Here is a 21,441-nt window from a genome sequence, read left to right as displayed (position 1 = left end):
GGGTGGATGATGAGTGGATGATGGATGATAGATGATTGATTGATGTGGGTGGAGGATGGATGGATGATGAGTGGATGATGAATGGATGATGATATATGATGGATGGATGATGGGTGGATGTGTGGATGATGAGTGGATGATGAATGGATGATGGGTGTAGGATGTATGGATGATGAATGGATGATGGGTGGATGATGGGTGGATGATGATATATGATGGATGGATGATGGGTGGATGATGTGTGGATGATGGATGGATGATGGGTGGATGATGAGTGGATGATGAATGGATGATGGGTGGATGATGAATGGATGATCGATGGATGATGGGCGGATGATGATAGATAGCAGCAGGATAATCTCTGTGCTCATGAACCCTCCACATGCTCCCAGATTACTGAGACATTTCATTCATTCTTCATTCTCCAGGTTTTCAGATCTTCTATCTCTTGGTGTTCTCAGCAGGAGGACTTGGACCAGCTGTCTCTGGAAGAGCAGCAGTTCCAGGATGGAAACCTGATGAGCCAGAAAAATAAACTTCTGAGGGATGCCAAGAAGGAGCTGCTCAGGTAGAAGGGGGGCCAGCCTGTGTAGAGAGTGTACATGAACACAGACATAGCGCCCGTCACGTCCCCCGTGGGTTTCTGCTCCCACAATGTGAAGCCAGGGCGGAGGTGGCCATCCTTAGATTTTCTGAGGCAGACATGGGAAAAAAAGACAACAAGGAGGCGGGGCTGGAGAGCAATGGGAGGTGGGCCTAACTGAGAGTCGGCGACTTGTGCCGGTGCTACGCCAAAGCTTGGTCATTTACCAAAAACTGGTTGGAGTCCACGGGAGATGCATCAAATGTCTCAGAGAAGACAATCACATGTTGTTACTACAGCGGTATTCAGCCTTCGATGGCTGCCGTCTATCGTCTACTCACGGCACCAAGAAACAACGAGTCTTCCCAACACCACAGCCGCCTATCAGAAAGGGATTCAGCGCTTGTTAAAGTCCCAATCCAATCCTCTTTTGTAGCTATAAAACATCCTCAATGTTTATATAGTGATTCTGAAGTTTTTAGCCCAAAACTCTGTACCTGCAGAGCTCCAGAGCTCATTGGCAAAACGCCTTTAAGTTGTGGGAGGAGTCAGTACTGCTGTACGATCTGGAGATTCCACCCCAAGCTGCAGCCTCACCTGTGTATCTGAAGCTGCAGCCTCACCTGTGTGGCTGAAGCCGCAGCCTCACCTGTGCAGGTGTCTTCACTCTGTGTGTACGTGGTGTGTCTGCAGGTTCATGTGGAGCAGACATGGTTCTCAAAGTGAGTCCCCTCCCGACTCGTAGCGGCTTCTCTCAGCTCCTGTAGTTAGCCTGCATGTTCTGCTGAGTCTCCACCTGTAGGAGGGTGTAGTTTGTGCAGCTGAGCCGAGTAACACCACCGTACTAAACTTCCTGCTCTACTAACTCCTGTCTCTCTGATGAAAGGCTGTGAGTGCGAGCGCAGACCTGTATAGACCTGCTCAGACCAGTGTAGACCATCTCAGACCTGTGTAGACCTGCTCAGACCCGCTCAAACCTGCTCACACCTGTGTAGTCCTGCTCAGACTTGTGTAGACCTGGTCCCCGTTAACCTCTCCTCTCCTGCAGCTGTCCCACTCCGGGCTGTGACGGCAGCGGCCACGTCACGGGGAACTACGCATCACATCGCAGGTGGGTGGTGGTGGGGGGGTCTGGGCGTTCCCAGGTCCAGGGGGTACATGGAGACAAGCTGCATCTTCCTGTCATGATCTTTTAGTCATCAGTAAGATAACCTGAAGTATGTAAAAAAAAAATCATTATTATTACTATTGTTGTTGTTGTTGTTGTTGTTGTTAATAATGATAATATCATTATTATTATTGATTCTAATGTTTTTTATTGATGATAGAGTAACAACAGAAATGTTAAAGTAAAAATAGCATGCATATATAAACACACACACTTGGGCGGACACGAGGATGAAAACAGAGATGTGCTATTTCCTGAATGTGTCACTCTCCTCATGTGTCACATGAGGAGTGACCAGAGAGTGACAGAGTGAATGAGGAGTGATCAGAGAGTGACTGTCAGCCCTTTGTCCTCCTCAGTGTGTCCGGATGTCCTCTGGCTGATAAAACTCTCAAATCGCTGATGGCAGCCAACTCTCAGGAACTGAAGTGAGTTCTCCGGTTCTGTTCACCAAACAGTAAATGTTCTTTTTTGTCCCGGTGTGGGCGCAGCGCCTCAGCAGGATAGACATAAAAGGCTTGATGTGTCATGGTGGAGTTTCCAAGGGCATCACTGGCGGCCATCTTGCTACAGGCAGCGTTTAGCTAACCTGTGATACTGGAGGAAAAGTGAGTGATGTGAACAAAGCTAATAATACTATATATTTGTGGAAATACTGACGGATTTAGTTTGTGTTCATGCGCAGTTCACTCTCACGCTCAGGGCATTTGTAAAGTTAAATCTCAAGTTGGTTAATTAGAGTATATATCAAGTTACTCTGAGGCATTTAAATTTAATAAACGTCACTTTTATGCACAAGATCCTAACATCTTAGACACTGAATAGACTGATGAGAACAATGCATTATGACCAGGGGTGCACATAATATTTTTGGTCTTGTTCTCAGTGGAGAACCTTGGGTTGTTTCTTGGTCCTCACATTTTTAAATACATTTTTTTTCCCACGCCTACCTACAGGAAGAACAAAACAGAGGGATGCGTGGACAATGTTACATAGCCTGCTTTAATTTCAACTGAAAATGAAGAGAAGCAGCAGCAGAATGTCTGAAATCTTGTAACTTTCACAAAATATAATGGTGTTTAAAGTTCTGAAAAATTAAAGTGCTCGTACAGTATCTGCTTTTTATCACTTAAACCAGCGTTTTTCAAAGTGTGATTCGTGCCTCCCCTGGGGGGCGCCAGAGGGCTTCAGGGGAGGGGCAGCGAGCTTTTTGTCCCTGTGTGGCTGCCGTACCTCCTGCGGGAGTGTAGACTAAACAGAGCGGTCCAAAGTATTACGCACATCATTTTACTCACAACAGCAGAACATTACACCTGAAAAGAAAGCTCTGAGTGACCACCGTCCCCCCGGTCCGACAGTTCGGGTGAACACTGGCCTAGCCGACACACCTTGCTATCCCCAAATCTTGGTATGCAAATGAGCGTTACAATGTTTCATCAGGTACGCATTTTTTAATTTGGTAGCGCATGCGCACCAGCGCATCGCTTATGTGCACCCCTGATTATGACGTAAAAATATAAAAATTACAAATGTCATGAAATGTTTTGAAGTTCGGAGTTCCTGTGCTGGACCGTCCAACGGACTGTCCTCAACATTGTCCTAGGCTTTACTTCTTATTGTCTCATGCTAGCTGTTGCCAAAGCTGTCCGTCCCTGGGAGAGGGATCCCTCCATACTGTGGTTCTCCCCAAGATTTCTTCTTTTCCCACTGGGTTTTTGGAGTTTTTTCTTGCCGGATGTGAGGGTCTAAGGCGGTGGTTGCTTCGTTTTGTCTCGTTACTGTGAATTTGACATATTAATATTATGCTTATTCAGTGTTTTTATTTTTACCAATCAATGTAACATCTTGAAGCCCTCTGAGGCAACTGTTGTTGTGATACTCCGCTATACAAAAATAAATTGATTGATTGATTGATTGATTAAATGTTTACTTTTTAAAGCTAAACATAGAATAATTCACAAGATTTTATTATAATAATAATAATATTCAATTATTCTGAATATATATATACATAGCAGATAGATACTTGTGCAGCCAGAATAAATGCCTTTGCTGAAGTGCACAAGTCTCCTACGACATCTGTGCACATACAATGAGCATCAACAACTTAATAAAACAGCAATATTATTTAGGAAAAGAGGAACATTTTACTCACCAAAATCCAGATTATTTGTAAACAAAATCCATCCTCCTCTCCTTCCTCACAAACAGTTCAATTGCTCTGTCATATAGATTATTCGTGTGTTTCAGTTCCACCAGCAGATCCTTCTGATTGCCATCAAAGCCAGGGCTGAAAGTCCAGCTTGCCCTGTGGTATTTCTGGCTTAAGTTTTAATTCTCTTCAGGTCTTCTTCTGCTTCTTCTTCTTTGGAATAATTGCGGGTGGCGACCAACAACTTAGGTGCATACCGCCCCCTACTGTATCTCTTGGTGAATGTAAATCAGAAGGCCTGGATATGCTGCTATTGGTGTACGCTAGCTAGAAGGCACTGAGTCGCCAACTGGAAATCTGATTGGTTGAAGCAACTGTCTGCTTGACGCTTCACTTTACTTCACTTTACTTTACTTTACTTTACTTTACTGGGCTATCAGAATGGACAGTGAAGGCCTCAGGCAATTTTTTTTTTTTTTTACCCTAGCAACAGATGACGCCTGAAATCTGATTGGTTAACTGATTTAATATGAAAAAAACATGTCTGGAAGCAGCGCAACCATGAAAACTATGAAAGGAACTGGAACATACTGTTTGGAATCATTTAGTAAGTATTCATGGACAAAATATAATTTACATCAGTCTGTAATTCAGATACTTTTTAGGCCAGCAGAGAAGGCTTTGTAGGCCCTGACGGCCCACCACTGATATATCTATCTATCTATCTATCTATCTATCTATCTATTATATATATATATATATATATGTATTAGGGCTGTCACTTTAGTGCACTAATTAGATTAATTAATTACACCGCAAATTAGTGCACAAAATTAATCTAAGATTAATTACAGCACACTTGAGTGGCAATTCAATGTGAATGGATCTGTTGTCTTATTTAGAGGCATGTTATACTTGTAGCATTCGTTTTAAATTGCTGTATTAAGTTAGCTTTAGTATTCATTTGGAATTCAGTTTGCTTAAGTGGCTATTTGAGACTCAGCCTCATTTTATTTCAGAATTTTTTTTATCAATATTTGTACTGCATTTTTGAATAGTGCACCAGGCCAAATTGTTTGCTGGGATGTACATAAACTTTTTCTTCTTTTGAATTTCTTTAATGAAACACACTGAAAGTGTTATTTAAGTTGCCTGATTGGGCTTAGAATTTATTTTGGAGAAGCCTTACCTTTCATTCATCATTAAAGCGAGGGTTGGCGATCTGAATTAGATACATTTTTTTAAATACTGGTTAAAATGATCTTTATGACCCGATGGGAAGCAATTCATAGCGTGTTCTTAAAGTACAGCGGAAAATATCCGCTATCTACAGCAGGAGTAAAACAGGAAAAACAGCAACCAGTGGTCTTGCCGGGACACCTTGGTTGTAAACCAATCAAATCCCTTCGCCGTTCTACCTGCCCCCTGTGCGTACATTTCAGTGGCGTGCACTGGCCCTGGTTCAGTGTGGGCATTGCTAAACTGAGAAGGACGGAGTGTCGTTGCAGAATGGCGGAGAAGAATGTTTGGGGGTTTGCTTACTGTGGAGTGCGCCATAACTTGGCGTAGTGCAAATTAAGAAAAACGAAGAAACGAAGCGCTGAGGACAGGTTAGTACTGTAACAGCGGTGCTCGTGCATGTAAGCGAGTGGGTTGGGAGCTGGGCGGAGCTGGGCGGAGTGAGGCAGAGCCTTGGGTAGATGCTACATTCGAATACATGCTAGTTTTCCAAGATCGCCAACCCTAGCTTTAAAGGTACTGTATCATGCATTTTTAGCTAGTCCAAACCCTGTTATTGGCATTAACATGGCAATAGTTTATTTTTGGCGCTAAGGAAAAGTCCTTTTGTGTGAAATGAAAGATTTTCGGAGGCTAATTCTGAAACCCGGAAGAGAAAATGCTCTGTTTCACTGAAGATTCCGCCTCTCCCCCTGTGGACTTTGACTGACAGCTACTTCAACCAATCGGAGCTTCAAAACAATACGTCATGCGTTAGCGTCTCTTAGGGTTAGCTTTAGCTCTTTAGCTTTACCTTCTCTACACACAAAGACACACGACAACGTCTTTTCCTGTTAGAAACTCACCAAGCGCAGACCCTTCAGACTCTTGCTCTTGCTTGATTGTTGCTTTCAGACAATGGTTAAAGTTTATTTCCGTAATCGGAAATACAAAAAGCGGCAACGCTGATTGCCGAGGGCCTGCGGGAGTTCTCTTCAGTGGAAAATGCGAATCAGCTGCGTGCTGGTCAGAGGAGAGTGGGCGTGTTGTCTGCGCGGGGGTGGGGTGGGAGACGAGTGGTGGGGAGGAGTTCAACTTTTATGACGTACTTAGGTTTGAAGAGTTTCAAACGAGCTGTTTTCTACCTGAAGGGAGGGGCTGCTGTAGAGAGCAGCAGACTGAAAAAGATTACTCAGACATGCGTGGATGAAGGCAAATAACATTTTGGGGGTGGCTTTAAAGGGAAATCAACTTTGTGGCATGCTGAAAACCTTAAAAAAGTGGATTTTGCATATAGCTCCTTTAACAAAAATGTGGATTTCAAATCTGCTCTTCTCGGTGTTTTCATTTAATGAGTCATGCACTACAATTCTGTAACGTCCCTGAATTTGAATTCTTCACTTGGGGACCTAAAGGAGATATGAGATTGAAATGTGATTAATTAGATTAATTAATTACAAATCCTGTAACTAATTACAACACCCCCCCCTTGAACACACAGTATTAATAATGAACGAGTTGCCTGCAGCAAAATGGCCGCCGAGTGCGGACATTAGGTTTCACTTGCGGGGAGCAAAGGTGAATCACCTGGGACTTTTTTACCCAAAAATCACGTCTTCACCCTCAAAAAGGTCATTTTCAATTATGAGGTCCAGCAAAATGTCCTCACTATGTAAAATGACCTCGCAATGTTGGTGTTCTGGTACTCTCAGCACGCACGCACGCACACACACACACACACACATACACACACACACACACACACACACACACACACACACACACACACACACACACACACACACACACACACACACACACACACTTTAGTGTTTATTGTGCAGTTTGCGTCCGAGAGCGGATGTGGTGGATGGAGTGTAAAGGCCTCTTCATGCTTCTAATGTCTGCATGTGTGCTCATTCAACATTGATGCCGTAACAAATTGCCATCAATTTCTATCTGCTCGGGTCCACACAGATCCCTCTGTGGACGTCTGCACGCAGCTCAAATTCAGTGTCTGCGTTGTGCTAATATGCCAGTCGTGCATGCCCCAACGCACCACAGCAAACGTACAATGATGGACCCCAACTTTGAAGAGTGGCTGTGAATCCGTCAGGTGGTAGCTCTACAAAGACATCCAGAGAACGAAAAACTCGTTGACAGAGATAGCAAACTATCTTAATGATACTTTCACCTCTGTCGGCAGGACCTCTCATCCCTGCCAACAGATGATTCATATGATTCAGAAACAGAAAAAAAGCTAAATAAACTAATACTAAATGATAATATACTGACAATGTATGTGCTTTATTTTCTATAAATAATCTGCAATAAAAGAGCAGATAAACTGCTTGGAGTGCTGGAAAAGTTGCTCTGAGGATGCGTGGATCAGTGGGCATGCATGGACCGCGTACTGCCTAAGCCCATGTTGCATGAGAGGAAGCACGTGTGCATCAGTGGTCCGGAGGACTGCGGAAAGTATGATCCAGACTTAACTTGGAGAAGGTGATGGAGCAGCACTCATCACACACTGAGTGGAGCTGCACCACCCAGAAGGCCACAGTGCCACTGAGTGGCCTGCTATGCAAAAAAAAAACAAAAAACAAAACAAAAAAAAACTACCGTATTGGCCCGAATATAAGACGACTCCGATTATAACACGACCCCTATTTTTCAAAGATCATTTTGTGAAAGAAAAAAAAAATGCTGAAGACAGTAAGGTCACTCATAAAACAACAGTTTATTATACAATTATTATAAACTCAAAAACTCTCAACTGAGATAACATTTCACGAGATATAAAATGAAAAAATATATTCTTTTTCTCAAAACAAGAAACAATAAGCAACAAATAAGAAGCCTCAAGGGGTCCAAACTGCATAAATGATGTAAATAACTGTCCAGTGCCTTCATCTGAATTACGGCTCTGGTGGTGGACATTCCGTCTTTCTGTTTTTCAGAGACGTATTCACTCACCCTTCTATCAGTCTCTCTGAAGCGTCGCTCTCGGGACCACGGAAAGTTTTTCTCATAGTGTTAGCATCTGTCGGCGTTTTTTCTCTGCGCTCCAATAAGAACGAGGCTCTGCTCCACCAGATCTCCTGGCGGCTTGGCAGTAGTTTGATGACTCTGCTGCGTTGATCACCATCAGTTTAAAGTTGGTATCATAACTTCGCCTCTGTTGTTTGCTCAGTTGTCCAGCGTTCGAGCCCCTTTGTTCCAGATGATCCGCCATTTTTCATCAGATCATTTGATCTCATTTCATCGCTCCACTCGCTCTCTGGTCAGTGATGCTTTGGCTCCATCTAGCGGCGCGGGTGGGTATTGACCATCTACCGTAAGTCCGCGATTATAACACGACCCCACTTTTTAGGATGAAATTTCTGGAAAAAAACATTGTCTTATATTCGGGCCAATATGGTAAATAACTGAATAAATAACTAACTAACTAAATAAATAAAATTATTTCCAGTCAGATACAGTGTAATCAATGATGGTCAGTGTAATCAATGGGTGTATAGTGGTATGAACTGGTTTGAACCAGTGCGAACCGGTGTGTGCATGAGAGTACCAGGTCCTGGTGGAACACCAATGTTGTGAGGTCATTTTACATAGTAATGACATTTTGCTGGTCCTTGGAATGTAAAATGACCTTGAGGGTTAAGACTTGTTTTTTGGGTCAGGGTTAAAATTACGTTAAAGACATACTTCAACATTTTGGCAAATTGGCACATTTTGCGCAATTCCTTAGTCATTTCGAACAGCATACTTACTTTTTTTGTGAGGGCGTGCTGTTGTTTATTCAGAGGTGAGCCGGGGAAGGTTTTCGGGACGGACACAATGGAAGTGAATGGTATTTTTGCTTCCCCTCATCAAACTCATCAAATACACAATCCAACAACCCCAAAACACTTTGGTGGACGCGTTATAATCCGCACATTCACTACGCTGTGAAATATTAATGCAAAATTAGGAGATTGGGTTGTTTATGCGAAGATTGCTGAGACTGAACTACTTACTAAATATGGCATCTGGGCGTAGTGATTTCAAAAGAAAAAGTAGTTCCCAGTATTTGCTTCAGTGTTGTAACGCTACAGTATTAATTATTAGTGTTCCACAGCGTAGTGAATGTGCGGATTTTAACGTGTCCAAAGTGTTTTGGGGTTGTTGGATTTTGTATTTGATGAGTTTGACGAGGGGAAGCAAAAATACCATTCACTTCCATTGTGTCCATCCCGAAAACCTTCCCCGATTCACCTCTGACTAAAAAACAGCTCGCCCTCACAAAAACAGTAAGTATACTGTTCGGAATGACTAAGGAATTGTGCTAAATGGGCTAATTTGCCAAAATGTTGAATTATCCCTTTAAAGGCAGGGTTGCGGTTACAATTAGGTGTAGGTTAGGTTTAGTGTATGTGTTATTGGAAGGCATTTATATTTGGTAGTTAAGGTTAGGGTAGAGGCTGGGAAATGCATTGTGTCATTGAATGGAATGTCCTCACAACTATAGAAGTACAACTGTGTGTGTGTGTGTGTGTGTGTGTGTGTGTGTGTGTGTGTGTGTGTGTGTGTGTGTGTGTGTGTGTGTGTGTGTGTGCGTGCGCGCACGCTCCTGCAGATGTCCAACACCTGGATGTGATGGATCTGGACATGTGACTGGGAACTATGCTTCACACAGGAGGTACCATCCACCCATCATCCATCATCATTCCAGTGCCAGTGTCAATCGTAGTTTATCTCTACTGATCGCCTTCACTGAATGTTCTCTTGGTGCATGTGCAGCTCCAGTATGTACACCAACAACATGACTTGTGCTCCCTGGGTGACCCAAGGAGTGTAATAACTTCCGATGTCAAGCCCAGGGTTCGCATACAGCTGAGTCCAGCTGAGTGCAGCTTGATGATTATGAGTCAAGCCTATAAGACATTATACTGCATTGCTGGTGTTCTTGTGACTATGTTGGTCGGAACAGCGAAGTTCCCTCTAAAGGCTGCAACAGCAGTTACCCCCTTATTCCACCTTGGTTCGAAAGGGTGGGTTGAGGGATTCACTCTTAACTTCCCGACAGACTGTAAGCTTATTGAATCTCTTCTCTTGATTGAGTGTCGGGGCGGCAGAGGCCTCGTTCTACGACCCCCTGAGAGTTGCTCGGGCACCATTGATGGCACCATTCGTTTGTGTGCTCCTCTCCTGGCTTATTGGTACTGAGTCCAGTCTTTTGGCAACACGGTTGCTGTTACCTCTGGTTGTTTGCTTGAGACCGCAGTTTATTGAAGTTGACTGCTGCCGTTAGCTACATGGTTGGCGTTAACTTAGCCATTGTTGATTAAGGCTGTGCTGACACCACTTCCTCCATGTTGTTGACGTCGATCCTGTCTGGTTGTGACATGACTAGCGTTAGCCTGTGGCCATGGCCTTTGCAGACCGTGTCTGGAATGTGGCCCTGCATCTTTGTGCTGATCCTATTGAGTGAAGCTGTTGGTGGCAGCTCAGTCTCTGTCTAGTTATGGAGGCAATCATGCCCTCCGCACCTGGTGCGTGGTACCTCTATGGAGAGGGCAGGAGGGCATAGCCCCAGCTGGACTTGCAGGCCCTTTGGTTCTGCGTCTGCTGTGTTGATCATCTGTGCGCTTCCTTCAGTTATTGTACTGATCTTTTCTTGGACCTCCTGACAACACTGGTGGTGTCAGCTCGGCCGTGACCTACAAAGAATCCAAACTTTACTGGCCCTGTAGTATTGCATAGGCTGCGTAGGTGGCTTCCGCGCCCCTTCCGTCAGCCTATCTTACATAGGAAGTGGCATATCGGGCGCAATGAAAGGGTTTCTACGTTGTGCTACCGGTAGTGCCCTCCTCCTGGATGATGGGAGTAGTCAGACCGCCATCAGTGGCTTGGAGCTCACTGAGTGAGGCGGTAGATAGCAGGCTGTCATGTGTGCAGCCTTGGACCATGTGTGACTGGAGGTCTGCTCTTGTGAGGGCCTTTTCCTGTGATATAGGCATCCTTCCCTCGTTGTTGCTGTTTCTCCTTCAGGGGGTCTTCTAGGGACCTGGAACAGCTATATGTTGTTGTTCCACATCCCTGTCTACCAACTCATTTTCATTCTATTGGGGACTGTAGTCCGCAGTGACTGCCGCAAAGGTCAGCTGCAGTCCTTCGTACCCCTGCCTGTTTTTCATTCAGGCAGCCCTGAGCTGCGGGTCCTGTCAGCTCCCCTTTGGGGCCCCTTGGGACTGGAGGGGCAGAAACTGATGTCCATGGGCCTGATGTCGTTACGCTTTTGAGGAGGTGGTTGGATGGATCCGACTTGGATGCTGAGTGGCACCATCACTGGAGGCTCAGGGTGTCACAGCAGAGTGTCCTGGCCCTGCCCCATGGAAAAACAGGACTTCCTGTCCTGTTGGGTGTCCCTGTCCTGGCCCGCCAAGAGGCTGTCACCACTGATGCCAGTCTCTCCAGGTGGAGTGCCATCTGGCATCGCAGAGCAGTTCAGGGACAGTGGTCTGTTTGGTGCAACGCAGATCAGGTCATTGTGCTGGGGCAGTACACCAGCCCTTAAAGCTCCCATATTATGCTATTTTTCAGTCACTTCATATAGATCATAGAAGCCCAAAAACATAGTATATAAGTTTGTTTGCTCCAAATTCATCCTATGTTTGGAGTTTGAGCGGTTTAAAAAGTGGTTCTGAGGAGCCCTCATCAGAACAGGCTGTTTTTCACAGCCTACTTTCTGGGATGCACTTGAATTTTGCATAATATGGGACCTTTACATGCTCCTTGGCCATACCTGAGGAGAAAGCATATACTTGTGTTGCCAGACAATCCTTCAGCCATCTTCCACAGCAACCACCAGGGTAGCACCAGGCCTGCCTGATCGTTGCAGGCCTCTCAGCGATTTCTCAGGTGGGCTGCAACCTGTCTGGCCAGCCTGCTGGTCATGTATCTGCCAGGGGCAGATGACCAAAGTGTTGTCTGGCCCAGACACTTGGTCTCTTGGCAGGTCTCTCGTTCACGTTGGAGGATTGGACCCACCCCACTTGGATCCCACTTGGTCTTCCCCTGTGGGGGACTACAAGCCTTTTGCTGAAGAGGCACTAGCACACCCTTGGCCAGAGGGCCTTTGTTGGAAGCTCCTCTTTGCTGCTCCCTCTGTCCTGATGGCCACTCCCACAGAGTTCTTCAGGAGGGCCACATGCTGTTGCTGGTGCCCCATCTTGGCCATGTTGTGCGCGGGTCCCGTGCTGCCTAGACTCTTTTGCAGTGAACCATGATCCCTCCCACCAACAGGTGAGATCTGTAGTCCCAACATGGAGTTCAGGTTTTGCACTCCAATCTTCACTGACTCCACTTATGTGTTTGGCTACCAGGAGGCCCAAATCACTGCTGTGCAGCTGTATGGAGCCCAGCAGACGGATTTCCTTTGAGGGTCAAATTGCCATCCATCCAGCTGCAGTACAATAGTACATGGAAAGTTGTTAAGTGGTGCAACATCCGCAGTGAGGACCCTGTGCTTTGCTTGGTCCCCACAGTCCTGGATTGTTTGCAGGCTCCTCTGGAGGGAAGTCACCCTCCATCTACCTTGAAGGTGTGTGTGGCAGCAATGTCAGCCTGGCATGAGGGAGTTGGCACATGGCACAGTTGGGAGCCATGGTGTTTGTTTTCTCTAGGTACCTCTGAGGCCTCCAGCATGAGACCCGCACTCAGTGCTGGAGGGCTTGAGTCAGCCTCCTTTTGAGCCCTTAGCAACAGTGGAGCTACAGTGGGCGCCATGCGGGACTACTTTTCTGCAGGCCATTACCTTGGTGAAACACATGGGTGGGGTACACACTGCCTATCAGCCGATCATGTCTGAGGTGGCCTCTGGATGTTAAGGGTGCTACTCTAAGTCTGAATGTTGCCCTTTTTCCTGGATCTCCAGTCTATTCAGTCTACAAGGCTTGCAACCCTCAAGACAGAGAGGAACTCTTGCACCCCTTAAGAGTCCTGGGATGCTATATTGATGCCTCCGCAGGAATTCATTTCTCCAAACAGCCTTTGGTGTGTTATGGAGGCCCTGAGGCTCTGCTCTCTCCAAGCAGCACTTATCCCACTGGATTATTGAAACCATTCTCCATTATCAGGTGGAAAACCATCTGCTACCATTAGGTGTGTGCTGCAACTCCACCAGAGCGGTGTCCACATCTTTGGCCGGTCTGAGAAGAGTACCCCTGGACCACATGTGCCACTGCCTCCTGGACAATGCCGAGCACCTTTTTCTAGGTTTTACAGAATGAATGCTCCATATCCTCTGGGCGTGGTCATGGGCTCTGCAGAGGCTTTTCGGTGAAGTTGGTCTCTGAGATTGAGTCATTCAGTGCTTTGAGCACCGCCATCTCGTTGTCAGTAGGGCTGAAATAGAATGAAAGTTACAAATATAACTAAGGTTCTTTGAAATTTGGACAATCGCCAGAGCATTCTTTCAGTCACAATCCTCTTGATCACATGAGAAGATTCTGTAGGAACCAATTCTGGGTTTGCCCCCAGAAGTTCTTACCTTCAGTGGGTCACCCAGGGGTTGCACGTGACATTGTTGGTACATACTCGAACTGCGCATGCATTGAGGGAACATTCATTGTTTTTAGCACCTCCTTCTAATGGTCAGGAGGGATTCATTGAACCATAGTTACAGTCATAACATTTTCTTTATTTCTATAGTTCATTTAAAGCGGCTTGTGGCCAGCTAAAGTGCTTCACAGTACAAAATAAAACAGTCAAAACAGAACAATTACAACACAGAGAAGTAATGCAGTAAAAAGAGATAAGGCAAGATCCAGAGGACGTCACTCTATCTGCTCAGCTGAAGGCCAGGGTGAGCAGGTGGGTTTTTAACCGGGATTTAAAAATAGAGAGGCTAGCTGCTCCAGAGCATATTGAGAGGCAAACTGTTCCACAGTCTCGGAGCCACGACCACAAAGGCTGGATCACCTCTGGTTTTTAGGAGATATTAAGGATAAAGTAAAGAATAAGCTGGATATAGCTGGAAGAAGCTGGATATAGGGGGAAGAAGCTGGGTGAAGCTGGAAAAAGCTGGATAAAGCTGGAAGAAGCTGAATGAAGCTGGAAGAAGCTCGATGAAGCTGGAAAAAGCTCGCCTTCCACTCTGACCTGATCATTTTTTCGAGTTTAAACAGTCCATCTATAATAAAACCTGGGGTTTTAGCTTGTGATCTAATGAAAGGTCAGTGGGCCAAGGCAGATGGAAGGACCTGGACCAGGTCAGGGAGCTGGATGGACCTGGACCAGGTCAGGGAGCTGGTCCATTGAAGTCTTCATGTCTCTCATCTTTTAAACACAGCATTGAGGGAATCTTCAGTCAGACCTTTAGTTCCACCTGAACACCGTCATCCAAACAAATGAAGGAACATGTTTCATGAATGTCAAGCATATTAGGGAGAAAAGCGTCACTGACTTGTTTGACTCGACTGACTCGTCAATGATTCGTCTGACTTGTCCGACTCGTCTCTGACACATGTGGCTCGTCTGATTTGTTTGACTTGTCTCTGACTTGTCTGACTCGTGTGACTCTTCTCTGACTCGTTTGACTCATCTGATTAGCCTGAGACGTCTGACTCGTCTGTGACACGTGTGACTCGTCTGACTCGTCTCTCACTGCTTGCAGCCTGTCGGGATGCCCTCGAGCCAGGAAAGGAGGCTTGAAGCTCACACCAAACAAGGAAGACCGAGACGAGCCGGAGCTGAAGTAAGGGGCGCCATCTGCAGGCCGATGCTCTGCACACATCACTCAATCACTTGTGAGGATTAGCGGCTGTTTTCCAGCCTTTTGTGGCCGTTTTTCCTCTTTTCTGATGAGTGAAGAAAGGAGCAGATCCTCTGCAGCTTAATCACACACAAAAGTGTTATTGGAAACCAAAATAATGTGATTGATTTCAATCTGAGCCGCCTTTGCTTCTGCATCTGGACACTCATTTTTCTTTTTAATTATTAATGCGAGGTCGCAGGCTTAGGAATTAGACGGGAATAGAGCCGATGCACATGTGGGGGTGGGGGGTAGATTATGGTACACACTCGGCCATATGGGGTGCCTGCATTGTCCGGCTGTACCTGAAACACTGCGGCTGTTGTTTTGTCCTCCAACTCCTGCAACAAAATGCTGAAACGGGCTTTCTGCTGCGCGCACGCCATTTGGATCATCTCAACCGACCTTTGACCTTTATCAATGAGGGAGAGGGTGAGCCACCCCCCAAATTACCTTCTCTCACAGGAGGCGGGACGCACCACAATTATGTGTAATTCATGTCAGTCCATTACTGACCTGCAGGAAGCGGCGCTGCAAATGCAGCCGGCAAACTCTTAATGAGAGGCTGTTTTCCTCCACGGCCCCACGTGCACGCTGACGCTTCACATGCACACCGACGCTCCTCGTGCACGCTCACGCTCCTCGTGCACATTGACGCCCCTCACGCATGCTGACGCTCCACGTGCACACCGGCACTCCACGTGCACGCCGGGGCTCCCCGTGCATGCCGACGCTCCATATGCGCTCTGACTCTCCTTGTGTATGCCGACGCTCCTCGTGCACGCTGATGCCCCGCATATATGCCAACACTCCACGTGCACGCCTTCCATCAAGTTTAGAGATTATAACTTCCTGCTAATGTGATTATTTGAGGCCAGACTTGATTTTAATCAGCATTTGCAGGATTAATCAGCGTAATGGAGAAGAACTCTAATCCAAAGATTATTTCTCATCATCTCAGACAAGATTTTGATCTCTTTATTGAGCATAAAGTTTGTTTTTCACTACATTTGTGAGAAAAAGTAATAGAATCTGTAAATATTCTGATTATATGAACAAAACACCGAAAATTAATTATTGTCACTTTCCTCTAAAGTTAAATTATCAAATAATTCAATCATAAAATTTAGACAGAAATTATTTTCAACTTGATTCTTTTTAAGAGTTCAGACGTCAGTGGAAGGCCTTTCTGAATGATTTTCTGTTTTTTAAAGCTTTCTTTTTTTCATCATCATTATTTTGTTATTTCTTGTAGTTTGTGGTTTGAAGAAACATGATTTAATCTGTTGGGATTTGCTTAAAAAGAGAAGCTTGCTTGACATTCAATCAGTAGTAGATATCGTAGTATTTGAAGCAGCTTGTCATTCATCACACTTTACATTTGTATGTAGTAATTAACAGTAATTTGTGTGAGGTTGTACTAATAATTACAATAAACTGTTGTCATTTACTGCAGTAAATTCTAATAATGATTGTGGACAAACGTAGTGTATTAGAGTAAATGATTGTAAATTGTTGTAGCAAATTGTTGTTGTTCATTGTAGTACATTGGTGTTTTGTGGAAAAATTTTGCAGTTTTAGTAAAGTTGCAGTTGTAGTGAATTGTAGTTTTTTGTGCTAAATTGTTGCAGTTTATTCTAGTGAATGATAGTTTTTTGTGGTAACTTGTAGTTTTTTGTAGTCATTTGCATGTTTTTGTGGGAAAATGTGCTTTATTGTAGTGAATGATTTTTTTTTGGTGGTAAATTACATTTTATTGTAGCAAATTGTAGTTTTTGTGGCAAATTGTGGTAGGTTATTGTAGTAAAGTATTGCTTCTTTGGAAAAACGTTGCAGTGTATTGTAGTAAATGATAGTTTTTTTTCTAGTAAATTGTTGCAGTTTATTGTAGTGAATTCTTTTTTTTTGGTGGTAAATTGCAATTTATTCTAATAGTTGTAAATTCTTGTAGGTTATTGTAGTACATTGAAGTTTATTGTGGAAATGTGCTTTATAGTCAATAATAGTTTTTTGTGGTACATTTTTTGCAGTTTTTTGTAGTAAATTGCAGTTTTTTGGGTAAATTGTTGTAGTTTATACTTGGAAATTGTAGTTTTTGTTTTAAAAAATATAAAAAAAATATTGTAGTTTATTCTTGTGAATTGTAGTTTTTGTGGTCAATTGTTGTAGTTGACACTCTTAAATTTTAGATTTTGTTTTAAAATGTTGTAGTTTATTATTTTGATTTTTAGGGTTTTTTTTTGGTAAATTATTGTTTATTTTAGTGACTTAGATTTTTCTGGTGAATTGTAGTTTATTGTAGTTCTTGTAGTAAATTGGTGCACTTTAAGGTTAGTTGGAAAAAATAATTGTAGTAAATTGTTATAGTCCATTATAGTATATTGTGGAATTTTTTTTTAATGGGAATTTGTAGTGTATTGTGATAAATTGCAGTTTTTTTGTGAAGGACCCTTGGTCCACTTTTCTCCTAAGTAAAACCAACAACCTGCCTTTTAGATCCCATTCCACTTTTTTTAAATTCATTTTTATTGATTTGTTGATGAACCGTTTTTAAATATCATGAATTGCTCTCTTCAGACAGGTGTCTGCGGTGGTGAAGCCCTTTTTCAAGAAGAGCAATTTCGACCCCTACGTTCTTAATAACTACTGACCAGTATCCAACTGGCCATTTTTTATTAAGAAAAGTTTTAGAAAGACTGGTTTTTAACCAAGTCAATGACTTTTATTGAGAAATAACACTTTAGAAAGACATGAGTCTGGTTTAGAGTGAACCACAGTACCGAGACGCCCTTTTAAAGATTTTAAATAACATCAGGTGGAATTTAGACAGTAAATAGCTCACAGTGTTGGTTCTACTGGACCGGAATGCCGCTTTCGACACAGTAGACCACCACATTTTAATTAATAAACTGAGACACCGGGTGGGTCTCTCTGGTCCTGTTCCTAACTGGTTCAGTTCTTATCTCACAGATCCATGTTTTTGTATAAGCATGGATACATGTTCCTCAGGAACCCATGAAATTAGAAGTGGGGTTCCCCAAGGCTCAGTGTTCCCATTCTATTTAACCTCATCCGTCATCAGGAGAGACGGCATCAGCTTCCATAGCTACGCTGACGATACTCAGCTGTACATCGCCGTGTCTCCTGATGACTCAGGGCCAATAGAAACCCTTTTCAACTGTATTTCAGACATCAAGTCATGGATGCAGTGAATTTCCTACAGCTCAACCAGGACAAGACTGAGGCATCTGTCCCAAGACAGAAACTTTAACCAAAATTACTAGATTTTGCGATTCAGCGCAATCGGTTAAAAAGTTGGGTGTGATTTTTTTTTAAACTGAACTGAATTTTCATTCCATATATTGAAAATATAACTAAGATTGGTGTTTATCATCTGAAGAATATAGCCAGAGTTACCTGTTTCTCAGGCCAGCAGGAAGCATTAATGCAGTTTTTATCTCGTGTCGGTTAGATTACTGTAATGCCTTGCTCTCTGGTCTTCCCAAAAAGCGTATTTCAACCTTGCAATTATAACAAAATTCAGCCGCCGTGCTGACGAGGATTGGCATTGGCTTCCTGTCTGCTTCAGGATCGATTTTAAGGTTCTCTTATTAGTTTTTAAATGCGTAATCATTCTCGCTCATTGTGATTTAGCTGATCTGTTTATACCTCACGGACCCTCGAGGCCCGGAGGTCCCTTGGCAGCGGCCTACTGTGCGTCCCAAAAGCCAGAAACAAGATCCATGGTGAGGCGGCCTTTACCCACTATGGCCCCCGCCTGTGGAACAGCCTGCAGGACAACCGCAGACACTGTCCAGATTTTTAAAGGAACGTTAGAAACACACCTTTTCAATCAGGCTTTTAACTGACCACCTGCATTTCTCTCACTTTCCTCACTATGTATGTAATTTTATTTTATTTTATTATATACCTTTACTTCTTAATCTCATCTTACTTATTTTACATCCATTTTTTTTTTAATCACATCCTTTTAAAGTGTTTAGCTGTTTAACTCCAGCGTTTCCTGGGGGGGTGGGGGGGTCCTTCTCACTGGGAGTTCGATGCGGTTAATTATGGGGGATCCTGTGCGCCGCTCCTCCTGTCCTGGCTGGCTGGGGGAACGCCCACCTTGGTGTGGGGGTTCCCTGGGTCTGGCAGGATTGGGGGTCGGGCGCCGGAACCCCAGCAGTTCTGACCTTTGACTGCTCCACTGGTGGTGTTTCCCATGATACTCAGCGCCATGCCACGTCTCCCTTTTGTATGAAACAACACACTGTGTGTGTGTGTGTGTGTGTGTGTGTGTGTGTGTGTGTGTGTGTGTGTGTGTGAATGCCCATGTGCGCAAATGGACGCTACCTTGACTGAAGGTTTTGTTTTTCTGTTTTTACTGTTTAGCACTTTGTGTGTGTTTTTTTTTTATTAATATGAAAATTGCTTTACAAATAAAATTTGATTTTATTTAATTTAGTTATTTGTAATAAATTGTAGCTTGGTGGGAAATTGCTGTAGTTTATTGTAATAATCAGTAATAATTAATTGTAGTAAATTGCAGGTTTTTGTGGTAAATTGTTGCAGTGTGTTGTAGTAATTAATTGTGGTAAAATATTCTAGTTTATTGTGGTAAATTGTAGTTTTTGTGGTAAATGCCTCAAGGTTCTTTTAATAATTAATTGTAGCAAATTGTTTTAATGTCGCAATAATTTGTTGTAGTTTCTTGCGGTCAGAGATTCTCAGCTCCCGTCGGCAGGTTCTGAAGGCTCTAATGCTCTGCGCGCTCGGCAGGTGTCCGGTGATGGGTTGCGACGGGCAGGGCCACATCTCGGGGAAGTACACATCGCACCGCAGCGCCGCCAGCTGTCCGCTCGCCGCCAAACGCCAGAAGGAGTCGTGCGTAAACGGGCTGCCGTTCGCCTGGAAGAGCAACAAACAGGAGCTGCCGCACTGTCCGCTGCCCGGCTGCAACGGCCTCGGACACGCCAACAACGTGTTCGCCACGCACAGAAGGTGAGCTCGCCACGCCGCCTCCCCACACCGCTGCCGCCGCTCGCCGCTTGAACTCTGCTGTGGTTTGTCAACCAGCTTGTCGGGCTGCCCGCTGAACGCTCAGAGCATCAAGAAGAAGCACTCGGATGAGGAGATGACCATCAAACTGAAAACCAGCAGCAGTGAGTGCGACGCGATGAGATCTGTGAGCTCGCCACCGCCGCCGCCGACGCCGCTAACAGACGGTCTGCTTTTCAGCAGGTGTTGAAAACAAAGAGGACGTGCACCATTTGGATCATGAAATCAAAGAGCTGAATGAATCCAACATGAAAATAGAAGCAGATATGATGCAGCTCCAAACGCAGGTAAGTATCTACTCCCACACGTTCATCTGTGGCGTCCGCCAGCCAACAGCCGCCGCTGACTTCAAGACGAGATCAGATGACTGAATTCAGGATGAGATCAAACGAAAGAATTCAAGATGAGATCAAATGACTGAATTCCTATCCGCTCTAATTCTATCCCTAACTCTAAACCCCACACACACACACACACACACACACACACACACACACACACACACACACACACACACACACACACACACACACACGCACACAGAGTCAATGGAACCTTGCGGTTTTGTGCTGTTCGCCCCTGAAAGCAGATCTCGTCGATGGAGTGTAACCTGAAGACGATGGAGGAGGAGAACCAGCTGATGGAGCAGCACAACGACGGCCTGCTGAAGGAGCTGGCTCGCCTGAGTCAGGCTCTGATCAGCAGCCTGACGGACATCCAGCTGCCCCAGATGGTACGGCGCGCACACACACACACACACACACACACACACACAGTCACAGCGCTGCGACCGCGTGCCGGCCTCACGCTGCCTCTCTCTTCCAGGGACCCATCAGCGAGCAGAACTTTGAAGCCTACGTCAACACACTGACTGACATGTACAACAACTCGGAGCACGAGTACTCCCCAGAGTGCAAGGCCCTGCTGGATAACATCAAACAGGCTATCAAAGGCATCCATGTTTAAGCTGACCAGCCACTGAGGGGCTGCTCGGACTCCCATAACCACACACACACACACACACACACACACACACACACACACACACACACACACACACATAGAGAGAGAGAAAAAGAGGAGCCAGACATTCTTTTACTGTTTCTTTTGATGTGTTTAGCCCGCTGATGATCTTTGAATTCATTGGACACTTCTTGCACTTATTGATTTGGTATTGTTTTGCTTGATTTTAATCTGTACGTGTTCATGTCATTCTCATATGATCGCTATTTATTACTCTATTTGTTGTGTTTATTTCCTTTATTTATTTCCGGAGTTCTAAATGCTTAATATTTGAAAAGAATCCATTCTGCACATTGTAAATGACATCCAGACATTCCACTTTCAAAGGCACTCTGTCGACATCTAGTGTTGGAAACCTATATTATTATTATTACTATTATTATTATTAAGATTATTATTATTTTTTTTAATTTTATTATTATTATAATGATCTTTATTCT

The 21,441-nt window shown here is 44.4% G+C and overlaps 1 protein-coding gene across 1 annotated transcript in view; it reads left to right on the top strand.

Annotated features, from left to right (window-relative positions):
• The window catches only part of st18 (ST18 C2H2C-type zinc finger transcription factor), a 52,747-nt gene extending 31,786 nt beyond the window's left edge, over positions 1–20,961 (top strand). The window contains exons 10-19 of the mRNA XM_030114991.1: positions 465–568; positions 1,632–1,694; positions 2,111–2,179; positions 9,740–9,802; positions 14,780–14,860; positions 19,700–19,921; positions 19,997–20,082; positions 20,162–20,265; positions 20,568–20,711; positions 20,804–20,961. Of these exons, the coding sequence (XP_029970851.1) occupies positions 465–568; positions 1,632–1,694; positions 2,111–2,179; positions 9,740–9,802; positions 14,780–14,860; positions 19,700–19,921; positions 19,997–20,082; positions 20,162–20,265; positions 20,568–20,711; positions 20,804–20,944 (1,077 nt within the window). The 3' untranslated portion in view covers positions 20,945–20,961. The remainder of the gene's footprint in view (positions 1–464; positions 569–1,631; positions 1,695–2,110; positions 2,180–9,739; positions 9,803–14,779; positions 14,861–19,699; positions 19,922–19,996; positions 20,083–20,161; positions 20,266–20,567; positions 20,712–20,803) is intronic.
• Positions 20,962–21,441: the final 480 nt, after the last annotated feature.

This window comes from Salarias fasciatus, chromosome 18 (assembly GCF_902148845.1).
Source record: "Salarias fasciatus chromosome 18, fSalaFa1.1, whole genome shotgun sequence".
NCBI classification, from domain to species: Eukaryota; Metazoa; Chordata; class Actinopteri; order Blenniiformes; family Blenniidae; genus Salarias; species Salarias fasciatus.
This window is presented reverse-complemented; position numbering and strand designations above follow the sequence as displayed.